Raw genomic sequence first — 15,917 nt, 5'->3', positions numbered from 1 at the left:
CTTTAGTTGCAAGTAAAGTTCTTTTTTGAAAAGTCCAATCTCCAATCCCATTTTTCCAGAGAAAAAAGAAAGTAAGGCAACTAAGTGGAGTGGCTCAATGAGCTTGGAATAAGGAAGGCTCACCTTCAAGTGTTCGAATCTTGCCTCAGACATTTACTACTGTGTGACTCTCAACAAATCACTTAACCCTGTTTGCCTCAGTTTCCTCATTTGCAAAAATGAGCTGGAAAAGGAAATGGCAATATCTCTGCCAAGAAGACCTCAAATGGGTCATGGAGAGTTGGACATGCCTGAAACAATAACAAAGAGGTAGAGATAGTTCTCCCTCCTGCCCCAGGAACATAAGAATTACAGGACACAAATTGAGAGCTGGAAGGGGAGGTAGAGTCAACTCCATTTTACAGATGAGGAAACTGAGTCCAAAAGGTGAGATTACTTGCCTGGTGTGATATAGCTAGTGTCTGAGGTGGGATTTGAACCTTGATCTTCATGATACTAAATCTAGTACACAACTCCTTGCTGAGTTACCAGTCAGTGAAAAATAAGACTAAAAGAGTTGGAAAGGGAGAAAACCCCAAGTAAGGCAGAATCCATTGTATTCTCTTTCTGCTTAGGATCTTTTTCTCCATAATAACAAATACAAATTGGGAGAGGATTTTATATCAAGATCTTCAAAGCATTTAGTCAACCAAGCCTATCCCATCATTTTATGGATAGGGATACTGAGGCCCAGAGATGATACTGAGGCCCAGACATGTTAAATGACTTGCCCAAGATCACATACTTAAGGGCAGACTTGAATATGGTCCCATAACTCCAAGTTTAGGATTGTTTTCACTTATTTCTGCTTCCTTCAAGGAAGATCTGCTTCCTTGATTGTGGAATAGTGGTTACTCATGTGCTGAATTAATGAAAAGTAATGAAAATGCCTTTACTATGAGTTTACTAAGAACTTTACTATGAGTTTACTAAAAGGTAACTAGGTAACTAGGATAGAGCACTGGGCCTGGCATCAGGAAGATCTGAATTCAAATACAGGTATGGCAACTCAACTTCTGTTTACCATAATCCACTGGAGAAAGAAATAGCAAACCATTTCAGTATCTGCCAAGAAACCCCAGGGATAGTATAGTCTATGGGGTATTAAATCCTGGGGAATAAAAATTCAAAACAAAAAAGGATATCTGCTTGAAAGAAGCATACCCTAGAAAGGTAGTGACTAGAAAGGTAATGATTAAGACATTTTGGTCTTGATAGTAAAGGTAATTTTGACTATTGGAAAGATTATGGACACATCTCACTCCAATCCTAGAACAATGGCAAAGTAGATTTACTTAGGATTCATGGTTCTAGCACCAGAGAAAGGGGATAAGACAGGAACTGGGGAGTTTGGGAGTGAGAATCTCTGGTGTGAGTGGTCAGGTAGCTGCCCAGGAAGCTATCTTGGAGATGGCCAGAGAGGAGGAAGCAGGGTGAGACAGAGGTGGAGCTTTAAGACCCTCTATTCCTGGCTGAAATGACAAACTCTCCAAACCAGTGATGTGCACAGTCTTACCTGACCCAGAGCAGGAACTCCAGCAGGTAGAATCCAATGGCATAGTTCCAAAACCAGCTGGCACCTGAGATGGGTGGCTAGGGAAGCAGAATGGTGGTTAGGAAAGAAGCAGAGGAAGGTAATCTACTAACCAATCATATTACCTGATATGGTCCTGTAGCCTAACAGAGAAGAGACTTTGTCCTTCTGTAAATCATGTGAGGGAGAGAGGGAAGCTTTTTAATTGCTTGGATGGAGACCTTCTCCTGCTTCCCAGGTCCGAGATGGTTGTGCTGGGATTCTCCAGAAAATGGGAAAGGTCAAAGGATATGAACAATTCTCAAAGAAACTGAAACTATTTCTAGCCATATGAAAAGATGCTCCAAGTCATTATTAATCAGAGAAATGCAAATTAAGACAACTCTGAGATACCACTATACACCTGTCACTTTGGTTAGAATGACAGAGAAAGATAATGTGGAATGCAGGAGGGGATATGGGAAAACTGGGATACTGATACATTGTTGGTGGAATTGTGAATACATCCAGCCATTCTGGAGAGCAATTTGTTTTTTTTTTTTTTTTTTTTTGTTTTGTTTTGTTTTTTTAAATTTTTATTTAATAATTACTTTATATTGACAGAATCCATGCCAGGGTAATTTTTTTTTTACAACATTATCCCTTGCACTCGTTTCTGTTCCGATTTTTTTCCCCTCCCTCCCTCCACCCCCTCCCCTAGATGGCAAGCAGTCCTTTATATGTTGGATATGTTGCAGTATATCCTAGATACAATATATGTTTGCAGAACCGAACAGTTCTCTTGTTGCATAGGGAGAATTGGATTCAGAAGGTATAAATAATCCGGGAAGAAAAACAAAAATGCAGATAGTTCACATTCGTTTCCCAGTGTTCTTTCTTTGGGTGTAGCTGCTTTTGTCCGTCATTTATCAATTGAAACTCAGTTAGGTCTCTTTGTCAAAGAAATCTACTTCCATCAAAATATGTCCTCATACAATATCGTTGTCGAAGTGTATAATGATCTCCTGGTTCTGCTCATTTCACTTAGCATCAGTTCATGTAAGTCTCTCCAGTCCTCTCTGTATTCATCCTGCTGGTCATTTTTTACAGAACAATAATATTCCATAACATTCATATACCACAATTTACCCAGCCATTCTCCAATTGATGGGCATCCATTCATTTTCCAGTTTCTAGCCACTACAAATAGGGCTGCTACAAACATTTTGGCACATACAGGTCCCTTTCCCTTCTTTAGTATTTCTTTGGGATAGAAGCCCAATAGAAACACTGCTGGATCAAAGGGTATGCACAATTTGATAATTTTTTGGGCATAATTCCAGATTGCTGGAGAGCAATTTGGAACTATGCTCAAAAAGTTATCAAACTGTGCAAACACTTTGACCCAGCAGTGCTACTACTGGGCTTATATTCTAAAGAGATTTTAAAGAAGGGAAAGAGGCCTATATGTGCATGAATGTATGTTGGCATCCCTTTTTGTAGTGGTCAGAAACTGGAAACTGAGTAGATGCCCATCAATTGAAGAATGGCTGAATAAATTGTGGTATATGAATGTTATGGAATATTATTGTTCTGTAAGAAATGACCAGCAGGATAATTTCAGAGAGATTTACACGAACTGATGCTGAGTGAAATGAGCAGGACCAGAAGATCATTATATACTTCGACAACAATACTATATGATGATCAATTCTGATGGACGTGACCCTTTTCAACAATGAGATGAACCAAATCAGCTCCAATAGAACAGTAATGAATTGAACCAGCTACACCCAGCAAAAGAACTCTGGGAAATGAGTGTGAACCACTACATAGAATTCCCAATCCCTCTATTTTTGTCCACTTGCATTTTTTGATTTCCTTCACAGGCTAATTGTATACTATTTCAAAGTCAGATTCTTTTTGTACAGCAAAATAACTGTTAGGACATGTATACTTATATTGTATTTAACTTATATTTCAACATACTTAACATGTATTGGTCAACCTGCCATCTGGGGGACGGGATGGGGGGAAGGAGGGGAAAAATTGGAACAAAAGGTTTTGCTACTGTCAATGCTGAAAAATTACCCATGCATATATCTTGTAAATAAAAAGCTATAATAAAAAAAAGAAGAAGAAGAAAGAAAATGGGAAAGGGATGAACTGGTCCAGACCAAAACTTTCCCTCTCCTTTTATTTTCTACCTGTTTTTTTTTCTTTAACACTTGGAAGAAGGCTTGTACCTCTACCATGGAGGTACCTCAGAATGTCTGTTTCATTTATCTGAAGATCACATTTGTCTTTTTTTATGAACTCCAAATCCTTACCTTTACCTGAAAATCCCTGGAATTGTTCAAAACAAATTCAAGCACTGATTCTGGTATTAGGAAAGTCCTTAAGGGGAAGAGACATTTATTGTCTTTGTTTTCCCAAGACTAAATAGTACTTAACATCTTATAAGTGCTTAAATGAGCTACAAACAAGATTGTAACAGCTTGTTGGACTTCTTTTGACTTCTCAATCTTCTTCCCTCTTCCCCCAGGTGCTAATCGTCTTCCCTCCAAAATAACTTTATAATTACTTTGGGTATCCAGGTGGCATAGTGGATAGGATGTTCTAGGTCTGTAATCAGGAAGCTCTGAGTTCAAATCCAGACTCAGGCTATGTGACCCTGGGCAAGTCATTTAATTTTTATTTGCCTCAGTTTCCATATCTATAAAATGGATATCACAATAGCTCTACCTCTTGAGGTTTTTGTAAAAGGATCAAATAATATAGTAATTATAAAGTGCTTTGGCCCAGAGTAAATGCTATATAAATATTAACTATTATTGTTATTGTTATTATTATTGGAGGGATTATTAGGTGGTATGGATAGCATGCTAGACTTTGAATGTAAAAGACCTAGGTTCACATCTAGCCTTAAACAGTTAGCTACGTTACTCTGGATAAATTAGTTAATGTCTCTCTGTCTTGGTTCCTTAACCCATAAAATAGGGATAATAGCATCTTTTCACAGTTATTAAGAAGATCAAATGACATAACCCTTGTAAAGTACTCCAAAGATGTTTGCTATTATTATAGATTTTAAATTTACTTCTCTCTCTCTATATATATATATGTACACATACACACATATATACATATAGTTTTTCTTGAATAGAATATAAATATATTTGAGGGCAGACACTAATATTTTATTTTTCCCTTCTAGTCTTGATGCTAATATAATGCCTGGCACATAATAGGTACTTAATAAATGCTTATTGATTGAAGGTCTATGTTCAGTAACAGAATTCTGAAGAAGCCGGGACCCTTCAAACTTAAGTGACACAGGTCATCAGCATCACAGATGGGATTTGAGCTCACTTTCTCTGATTCCAGAACCAATATTTTTTTCCCATTGAACTATACTATTAAGCCTGTACATAGACTGTGATCTATGTTGATACAGGGAGTTTTCTACATTAGGAATATCCCCACACCAATGGAATCACAGTTGCTACAGATGTATCAACAAATTAAAAACAAAAGTTACTTTTAAAAAATGAAGTATACAGATACCTTGTTTGTGTGGTCTTGGTAAATGACACTGACATTATCACTGTGTGGAAACCAAAGGAATCGGAAATATTCAGATTTCTTGAGATGGCTGTCTAAATTGTCAAGAACCTAGAAAAGGATAAAGGAAAGAAAGGAGAAAGTATCTTTTAATCTAGTGGCTTCTTTAATAAGGTGCTGGAAATCATAACTTTCCTTTGGTGCTTTACTTTATCTCTATTTGCAAGAAATAATTGTGGAAAATGGAAAAGCCAATACAGTAAAACGCTATTATAAATAATATTATTATATCAATTTTGATAAACTACCTGTTAATGATGGCCCCTCGGAACTAATCACCTATATCGATCAATTGATTAACTAACAAGAATTGCTGAAGCATTTATATGTGCCAAGCACTGTGCTAATGCTAAGGATATGAAGAAATAACACAAGCAGTCCCTATCCTTAAATTTAACTTCTAAAGGGAGAAACAACATGTCCATAAATGGAAATATAGAAATTATACACAAAATCATATAAAAATATAGATAGTGTGAGAAAGCATTGCGTACACAAATGTGTACTTTGGTTCAAATCTACCTTGGGCATTTACTTGCTCTGTAATCTTGAGCAAATCACCAGACTTCTGTCTACCTCAGTTTCCTCAGTTGTAAAATGGAGAAAATAATAGCATCTCTCTCCCAAGGTCATTATGAAGATCACATGAAATATATTTATTAAGTTCTTTGTAAATCTTAAATAATGATGTGAATCCTATGGTTATACGATGATGATGATGATGTAGAGCCATATTTTACTCCAGTACAGTGTCAAGTTTATGCCTAAGGTTATACGCCATCTTTGTACAGTTACCACTATTGCTCCCAGATGCTTCTTTGAAGCTCTTCTCTTGGTTTTTCCTTGTTTCCCTTGACTTTATTCTAGTCCATGATGATTTCTCCTTTCTTTCCCTCTACTACATATGATTAGGTTGAGTGAGAAGAAATCTTGGAGAAGGGAATCAAGGGGGTTGCATCAATGGGGAATGGTTAAACAAGCTGTCGAATATACATGCAATAGAATATAATTTTTCTGTAAAATTTATGAAGGGTGTGGGTTCAGAAAAACCTAGGAAGACTTAATATGAACTGATAGAAAGTGGGGTGAGCAAAACAGGAAAACATTGTACACACTAACAGCAATACTGTAAATATAATCAACTGTGAAAGATTTTACTATGCTGATTAATACAAGGATCCATGACAATTAAAAGGATTCATAACCAAAAATGCTGTCTACCTCTAGAGAGAGAACTGATGAACTCTTGAGTGCAGATTGAAGCATGTTTTTTTCACTTTGTTTTTCTTGCATTTTTTTGCAACATGCCTAATATGGAAATATATTTTGCAATGATATCACATGTATAATGAGTTTTCATATTGCTTGCCCTTTCAGTATGTGTGGGAGGGAGCGAAGGGAAGGAGAGAATTTTGGAACTCAAAATTTTAAAAAGAATGTTTTTTCAAGGGACAGAATCTTAGAGTGAATACTTTTCTATATACTAGAAGGATAGTTGAAGCATTTATTAAGTGCTTACTGTATGCTGTGTTAGAGGTATAATTATAATCAGCTAGGCAAAATCTGTCTATATTCTCTTCAAATATCTTATATTCTAAAGAAGAAAGGCAATACATAAAGGAATGCTAGGAAGGAGAGGTGACTCAAGGAAATAATAGCCACCTAGAACATATGTAGGAAGTGCATGGTGACCTGGTTCCTCGCACAATAAAGCCAAAAATTCATGACTGGAGCTCAGGATCCAGGGATGAAGGCCAATTTTCCAATGGGATGAGATGGTACTATGTTGGAGTTCAAATGTGGGGTTCTTGTTCTTCTTTAAAATATTATAAAAGTTCTCTCTGGGTGCCTTCCCTGGAATCAGGATTTTGTCGGTCCCTGTTCGGACGCCAAAATGTGGTAAGCTTTTTCTTCTCAAAACACAGCCAGGTGATAAAAGTTCAGATCTTTTATTATCTCCAATATAGCCCGGTTAGCTTAGAGGTTTATCTCTCTGCTTGGTTCCAAGAGCTCCCTCCGTGGTCGCCAAATCCAAAGGTTCTGTCCTTTAGCCTCTGCCTCTGCTTTCTTCAGCCTCCAACCAGCACAGAGATGGAATGAATCTCTTGTCTCCTTCACTTGGGGCTCCGCTAGCTTTCTGGTGAGTCTTTCAGACCAGCTTGGTCTCAGTGGGGGAAGTGCAGGAGCCCAGCCACCTACCACAGTGGTGTGAGATGAAGATGAATCTGGTTGTCCACTGAACTCTCGATTCGTAGCTTCTTCCTCTGAAAACTCTTCTTCTGCCAGCAGCCAGCCAAGTGGAAAATATTCTGCCTTGCCTCGGAGAGAGGGCTTCTGGCGTAATTCTGCTGAAATCTGTCAAAGTGCTCTCTGTCTACACCAGAGTTGCTCCTCTCCAGTCCAGCTGAACTCTCCTCTGCGACCAGCCAGCCAAGTGGAAAATATATTCTGGAATAGCTCTCTCTTCATTGGCCTTATACGTGAATCTTCTGAGAGAATGGGATTATGGGTTTTCTCCCATAGTGCTCTCTGGCCCAAAGAGCTTTAAGGAAGGTGTGAACACAAAGGTGTAAACACAAGCATTGTACTAATTAGTTCTACTTAGTACCTTGTTTCAGGTTCTGGCCAAAATCTTCTTGTAAGATTAGATCAACTCTAATTAGTTAGCAGTTTGTAAGGATTCCAACAGTACTGGAACAAGATCATTATGTTATCTTGATGGTTACCTCTTTGAAGGCAAGTATCACAATTTGTTAATCATTCCATCATGTTATCCCCAGGGATGCCCCTGAATTGCCCCTTTTTCTTTCATTTTGCATTTAATAAAAAACAGCAGTTTTAATATGTACTTCAATAAATGTTTATTGTTTCAAAGATATCTACAGCTACAATGCACACAGCTGTCATAAAGAGCCATTACCAGGTACAAATGAGGTAGTTAATTAACCTAGCCATAATGGTGATTCAGAGAATGAGTTTTAGCTTTAGTGTTTACCATTAATAGGAAGAGAGTAGAAGTCAAAACCAGGAGACCACTGAGGAAGAAACTGAAGCAATTATCCTACTGAGAAATCAATAGGCCTAGAATCTGGCTGTCAAGGTGAATAGTTATAACTAGGGTAGAGTAAGTAGAACTTTGATCCAGGGCACTAAATTTAGTGGGCACTGAGAGCATTTGTAGTACAATGGCAGTAAAGAAACAGCAAACTGCAGTATCTAGTTAGAGCATAGTACTAGAGCATAGTAAAACAATAAAACTTAACTCTATATCATGTTTAAGATTTACAAAGCCTTTTCATATGTTATCTCATGGGATCATCCCCCAAATTCTATGACTTAGGTATTATTATTATTATCCCCGTTTACACTTGGGTAAACTAAGGGCAGGTTTAAATGACTTGCCCATGGACACAACTAGTAAGTGCCTGAGGCAGCATTTGAACTCAAGCTTTATAACTCCACATCTTATAGCCTATCACCTCCCTTTTTCCCTGTGCCAACTAATTGTTTAAAAATAGGAAAATACCAGATCATTTGCTTTTTCAGCCATATGTGAGGGCAGCTCCTGTCTATCCTGGACCTACTTCTCCTTCCCTTTTTCCTCCTCTCCATCATTTGGCCATAGGTCTTCAGGCATACTAATTTAAAAAGCTGATTTCATGCTGTTTGCCCTAGTTTCAAACATTGCTAGAATGTCAAGAAGAAGGAAGGCTCTAGCAAAGTTTGAATCCCAGGACCAAACCAGAAATATCAGGAAAGACACATGACTTTCTCTTATGTGGAAAATAAGAGGATTTCTAGGAGAAAAGAGACAGTAAAGATAAGAAGCAATGTCTAGGGGAAGAGGCACTGAAAACCAAAACTCATTCATTGAAGGATTCAAGATCCCTTTGAGGTGCTTCACTTGTGAAAGGGGAAAATTCACTTCTAAATTAATCAGAGAAGAAGGAAGGTTTAAAAGGAAATATACATTCATCTTAAATTGCTAGAAGCCTCAAATCGCCAATTAGTAGGTTTGGGGGATTCCCAGGCAGTCATGGACCAGTTCTACCCTTGAACTCCCTAGACTATTCAAGTTTCTCAGATTCAATACAAGGATGAATCAGACAAACTGTCCTTTAGAAACTTACAGTCTAGTGAAGGGGGTGTATGAAACATGAATGCACTAATACTATATTTCCATAAGAAATGATGAATATTCAGAATTCAGAGAAGCAGAGTGAGGTAAGCCATACCAGGAATATAATGTCTATAATGGCTCTTAGCAATCTAAAGGAAAATAACTCTGAAAGACTTAAAAACACTGATTATCATAATGATTGCTAATCATTCCAGAAGATGATAAATCATGTCTCTTTGCAGATAGAAAATGGCCTAGAGGTACAAAATGAAATGAGCATTTTCAGATATGGTTAATGAGGTAATTTGTTTGGCTATATATATAATACTTATATATTGTATTTATATTTAATGCATGTTTATATATAATAATTATGTATTTAATAGATAATATATTATAGTTGATAAAATATTTATACTACATTTAATATTCAATTATATTATATTCAATATATTTATATAATATAGTATTTAAAATAAAATATATATTTATACAAGGGAAAGAATGTATTTGGGGAAGGGGAGGAAGAAGAGTTGTAGAGGAGAAGGGAATGAAGTGATGTATAAATAGAAAAGAAAGAAAAGAGAATAGAATAAAAATACAAGGAAAACAGAAGAAAGTTGAGAAGAAAACAGATGAGGAAGGCAGTATTGTAGTTTAATAATATCTAATATATACTATTTACTACGATATACTACTTTACTATATACTATATATATATTACATATATATTTATATACTATATACAATATGCTATTTAGAATATATATTTTAAAATATATATTCTTTTTATATATAGATATATTTAATTTTCATATTTAATATATAATACATTATATATTCACTATATAATATGCATATTATATGTTCAGTATCTATCTATATATTTAAAACAATAACTAAACCTAGACTGTTTACAAAATTGATTCAAGATTTCATATATAATTCTCTTTTCCCCTGTTCTTTTGTATATTGAAATGTTTGCCTACTCAATTTGTAATTTAAAAAAAGAAAAATTTAAAACAAAACATTATAATAACTGAACTTGGCTTCAAGAGAGATAGGAGAAAATGTATTTCTGCCTTCTCTGCAGAAGTGAGGGATTGTAAGTGTGGGACACTATATACTGTCAGGCTCAAATGATCATTGGTTAGTTTGCTGAACTGCTTTTTTTCATTCTGTTTTTTAATTCATGATTACAAGGGAAGGTGGAGAGAGATGGAAGGATTCAGAAGGGAGGATGATATAAAAACAGAAGATATCAACAAAAAATTTAAAAAATAAGCATGATACCAGTAGAGTATTGTGAATGCAAAGAATCAGGATAAAATACCAGAGAAATCAGAAGACTGAGAAGTTGCTTTCATGGGGTAAAGTGGAGATGGGGGACATGCATCAGAGAGAGCTTAACTTGATCTTCAACAGACATATATTTTGTTGTTGCTTAGTCATGTATAATTCTGTGAACCAATTTAGGATTTTCTTGGCAAAAATACTGAAGTGGTTTGCCATTTCCTTCTCTAGCTAATTTTACAGATGAGAAAAATAAGGCAAACAGGGTGAAGTAATTTACCCAGGGTCATCCAGCTAGAAAATGTCTGAGGCCAGATTTGAACTTAGAAAGATGAGTTTTCCTGACTCCAGGCCTAATGCTCTATCTATTGCCTATCTAGCTATCCACAGGCAAGAACATGGAGGACATCTTTTCCCAAGAGAAAGAATGACCTATGGAAAGACATAAAAGCAGGAAGGAATAGGTGGTTGATCTAATTGCTGATTCCAATTTGGCTGGAAGGTAGGGTTTCTTTCCAAGGAGATATAGGGATGACTTGTCACATCAAAGGATGCCATTCCCTGATAAGGGACCACTATCTCCTGTGGCAGAGGGTCAACAAGGAGCAATGACCAATCATCTACTGGACCTAAGGGAGCAGTGGAATTCAGATTAGTCTGTAAATAGTACTGATATGTAGGACTGAACCAATTCTGTTTGTACATTGGGAGTGCAAATAGTTAGCTGGTTTTATCTCTTCTTGTTAAAGGACAAAGGGTAAATCTAATGCAAATATCTTCCTCTGTCCCCAATTCAACAAAGATTTATTAACTCCTCATTCTGTGGAGGGTGAGAAGAAATATAGTTAGTAAATGGAGTGAGCTTTGGAGTCACAAAGGCTTGAATTTAAATCCTCACATTGATGCATGCTGGTCAAGTGATCGTGGTCAAATCATTCACTCTCAAAGATCCAAACAATTCTCTAAAATTATAGGTTGAAGAGGAAACAGTGATCTGTACTGGAAATTAAATCTTGAGTGCTGTCTATGAGTAAGGAGGGCACTGGCCTATGTGCTGAGGATGCAACGGTGGGTTAAGATGTTCAATTGATTCAAAGAATCTGAAGGGGATGTTGGAGACCATTTAATTCAATCCCTTGATTTTATAGGCATTGAGTTCACTAGCTAAGTAATTTATCCAAAGTCACATAAGTATTAAATAATGTTTGACTTCAAATTCAAGGCTCTTTCCTTGACACTATGTTCATAAACAAATAATTCCTACAGAACTATAGTATAGGGTAAAATAGGATAAGAGAGTGATTTCAATAGATAGACACATAAGAGAATTCCATTTCAAGTATGAGGGGCTGTAGAGCAAATGTACATAGAAGAAGGCAGGCAGAACCACATTTGGGAATAGCAAAATACGTAGAAGTTTAAGACCTATAAGAAGGGAGATGGGACTGAGAAATCTGACTGTGTTGTGGGCCAATCCATTTAATGTATATAAATGGCCCCAGCATTTATCAACATTAAGCCCTTCTTCTTGGCGGGGGTGGGGGGAGACTTCTCTTTGCAAATGTCATTTTCCTCACTCTGAAATTAATTAAGCTTCTCTTTATGTCCTGACTCTCCTGTCTCCAGCCTGCTTTGTGTGACTTTGGCCACCCATGGTTAGAGATCCATTATAGTCCGGTTGACATTCATCATCAAAGGTTTATTGTTTAGTTAATTCATTCATGTCTGACATTTCATGATCTCATTTGAGATTTTCTTGGCAAAACCAGAGTGGTTTGCCATTTTCTTCTCCAATTATCTAAGATAGTAGTCTTCCAAATGAGGGGAAGGGCTCATAGGCAAATCCTGACTTCAAGGAATATCACAATTGGGAGGACCTGGGATTACCCATGTTTTAATTTACTTTTTCCCCTGGTGATTCATAATTTCCTTATTTGAAAATACTGAACAGTGCCTGGGGAAATTTCAGGTTGAAACAAGTCTTTCTTTCCTCCAGAATCTGTTTCAAAAGATTAGAATTAAGTCGTTTAAATTCTAGAAGTACTAGCACTGACAAGATTGGATCAGCTGCTTTGACAAGGAGCCTTGGAATCACTGTATTTGGTGATCTTAAAGTCTGACTTGTTACCTTTGCTTTGGACTTAGTGATCTTGTTAAATTTGTTTTCTTTAGTATCTCTTTCTAACTCTATGAGGCAACTTTGTAATACAGTGGATAGTTGGGTCTGGAATCAGGAAGACTCAAATTTGTGAGTTCACATTACTTAGCATAGTACTTAGTTTGTGCCTTTGAATTTAATCTCCTTCTAACAATTCCAATGCTATGGGTACTCAGTTTCCATTTTCCAAGAACTTTTCATTATATTTTGCTATTTAGCGAACACAAAGATAGAGGAAGTGAGATGGTAGAGTGGACAGAGTGCAGCACCTGGAGTCAGAAAGACTCGTCTTCCTGAGTTAAAATCTGATCTCAGACACTTACTAGCTGTGTGACTTTTGGCAAATCACTTCACCCTATTTTACTCCAGTTTCCTCATCTGTCAAATGAGCTGGAGAGGGAAAATGGCAAAACCATTCCAGTTTTGCCCCAAAAAGGGTCACAAAGGGTCAGATATAACTGAAAAAAACAACTGAACAAGTTTGACTAGAGGGTGAGGGGACTGACACTGATGGATAAAATCAACTCGGAAAGATTAGTTGGCACCAGATTATAGACTGCTTTAAATGCCAATCAGAGGAATTATAATTTTATCTTGGAGTTAAGAGATAGCCACTGAAACTTCTTGAACAAGGATGTGAGCAAGACAAATCACTTAACCTTTACAAGCCTGTTTTATTATCTGTGAAAGGAGGAAATCTGAAGATGTCCTCTAAAGTCTCTTCCAACTTTAAATAAATCTATGATCTTGATAATCTGGATGGAATTTCTATTTGAGCACTTTCCTACTCACTCAGGATTCCATCCTGCTTATCACTGCTGCGCTTCAGTTTCTCCTTTTAATGTAATGGAGATAATAATCAGACCGGTTTTGCAGGAAGTCATTGAGTTTCTTAAGACTGGGAGATCTTGAACCACCCTAATACATTATATATGTATGTATGATATATTATTTATGATATATAAATTAAATATCCATATAAATATGTGTGTGGCACACATATATGTATACACACAATCAGTTTTAATAATATATATTTCAGAGTACTTTCAAGTTTACTTTCCTTACTTCTGAGAGGATAAAAAGAGCCTCAGGAATACATTGACCTGGTTTCAATTAGTCTGGTCCAGAACATTATATCTCCTCTAATCTGACTGGTCATTTTAGATTGGGGTTAGCCCTGACAAGTGATTATCTTAGACTGGTGACCTAAGGTAGGAATTACTGAGGCATGGCTTTTAGCTGAGAGCCAAAGGAGGACTGGGAATTTTTTATTTTTTATTTTTTTTGTCCATTATCATGAATACCCAACTTCTTAAATTAAATAGCCAAACTTATAATAATATTTCCAAATACTACTACATGAAACATAGAGAAGAACTCAGAGTTTATATTGCTGTTAAGTCAGTTTTCATTTGTGTTCAACTCTTCATGACCCCAGTGGGGTTTTATTGGCAGGGATACTGCATTGATTTGTTTGCCATTTCCTTCTCCAATTCATTTTATAGATGAGGAAACTGAGTCAAAGAGAGTTAAGTGGCTTGCTCAACATCACATTGCTAGTAAGTATCTGAAGTCAAATTTTAATTCAAATCTTTCTAACTCCAGGTGTAGGACTCTATCTACTGTGCCATTGAGCTGCCTACTTGCTGTTCTTCTCCACAATATCACATCTTCCATCTCTGTCCCTTTGTAGAGGCTACCTTTACCTCCTCCATATAATATCACCTTCTCCCATCCCACATACCCTAAGCCAGGTGTAATCTACTCCTAGACTTTATCTCCTAGAATTCTTAACTCCCTTCAAGGTTCAGTTACTTCTTCCTACCATCTACCCCTTCCTAATCCCATTACTTTGCATATATTTTATATTTAATTATTTCCGTATAGATTATTTCCCTTCCAATAGAATATAAGCTCCTTGAGGACAGTGACTGCTTTGTTTTTGTATGCTTTGCAACCAGCACCTTAATTAGCATACAATTATTTAATAGGGCAGCTAGGTATCATAGTGAATAAAATGCCAGGCTTATAGTCCAGAAGACTCCTCTTCCTGAGTTCAAATCTGGCCTCAGACACTTACCAGCTATGTGACCCTGGACAAATCATTTAACTCTGTCTCAGTTTCCTCATCTGCAAAATGAGCTGGAGAAAGAAATGGCTAACCACTTTAGCATTTTTGACAAAAAACCCCAAATGGGACCACAAAAAGTTACATATAATTGAAACAACTGCACAACAATAAGCTAAAAACAGTTACTCAATGGTTAATTTTTTTTTCAATGAACAAAAATTTCTCTCAGCTTCTCCCTATCCCAGAAGCAAATGCTTGTTGAACTAAATTATCTATCACAAAGGTTATCAATGGGGTTTCAACCCCATGATTCCAAATCCAGAGCTCTTTTCACTGTGCAATGCTATCCATGTGCTCCATTACTCCAAATGAATCGACCCTATGGCCCAGAAAAAAGAATCTGTTCTCTTCTTTATCTATCCTGATTTATCTCCTAGTACTAGCAATAATTATGCTTCATTCCAGAGAGCCTCCAAGAAGCCCCCACACCATGCCCCCAGTCTGTTATTTGTTGAGCCAATTCCCATAATCAAATGGCTGAAAATTCCATCCCAGGCTTACCATGAGCCAGCCTTATTTATGGCCCTGCTTCTTTGCAGTGGAGATAACTGTCAAGAGGATATGATGGAAAGTGATCATGGCTAGATCAATAGAATATTTGAAGCACCCTCAGAGGACAAGGACAGTCAGCTCTAAGAAGAACAAAGAGAATGTAGCTTAACTAGACTTATGAGCATCAGCTAATTCCTCTGGCTCTCCACAGGGAAGAGGTACCTGGTTAGAGGCACAGTTGCTGCCCATCCCAAGCAAGGACATTTCTAGGGAGGATTTGGACAAAGGTCTTAGCATTCATGGGAGTTCTGCTTTTAGTTAGCCTGAACCCAAGAGAGGAGATTGGGGCTGCTGGGAGGCACAGTAAATAGAGTGCTGACCCTGGAATAGGAAGGACTTGAGTTCAAATCTGGTTTCTAACACATCCTAGCCATGTGATCCTGAGCAAGTCACTTAACCCTATTTGCTTTAGTTTCTCATTTGTAAAATGAACTGGAAAAGAAAATGGCAAACCACTCCAGTATCCTTGGCAAGAAAATACCAA

The 15,917-nt window shown here is 36.9% G+C and overlaps 1 protein-coding gene across 1 annotated transcript in view; it reads right to left on the bottom strand.

Moving 5' to 3' along the window:
• LOC127548799 (L-gulonolactone oxidase-like) overlaps nt 1-15,917 on the bottom strand; it is a 53,775-nt gene that overhangs the window by 19,388 nt on the left and 18,470 nt on the right. Inside the window, exons 7-8 of the mRNA XM_051976388.1 lie at nt 5,120-5,227; nt 1,556-1,632 (exon numbers count right to left, since the gene is read on the bottom strand). Of these exons, the coding sequence (XP_051832348.1) occupies nt 1,556-1,632; nt 5,120-5,227 (185 nt within the window). The remainder of the gene's footprint in view (nt 1-1,555; nt 1,633-5,119; nt 5,228-15,917) is intronic.

Source organism: Antechinus flavipes, chromosome 2, assembly GCF_016432865.1.
Source record: "Antechinus flavipes isolate AdamAnt ecotype Samford, QLD, Australia chromosome 2, AdamAnt_v2, whole genome shotgun sequence".
Lineage (NCBI taxonomy): Eukaryota > Metazoa > Chordata > Mammalia > Dasyuromorphia > Dasyuridae > Antechinus > Antechinus flavipes.
This window is presented reverse-complemented; position numbering and strand designations above follow the sequence as displayed.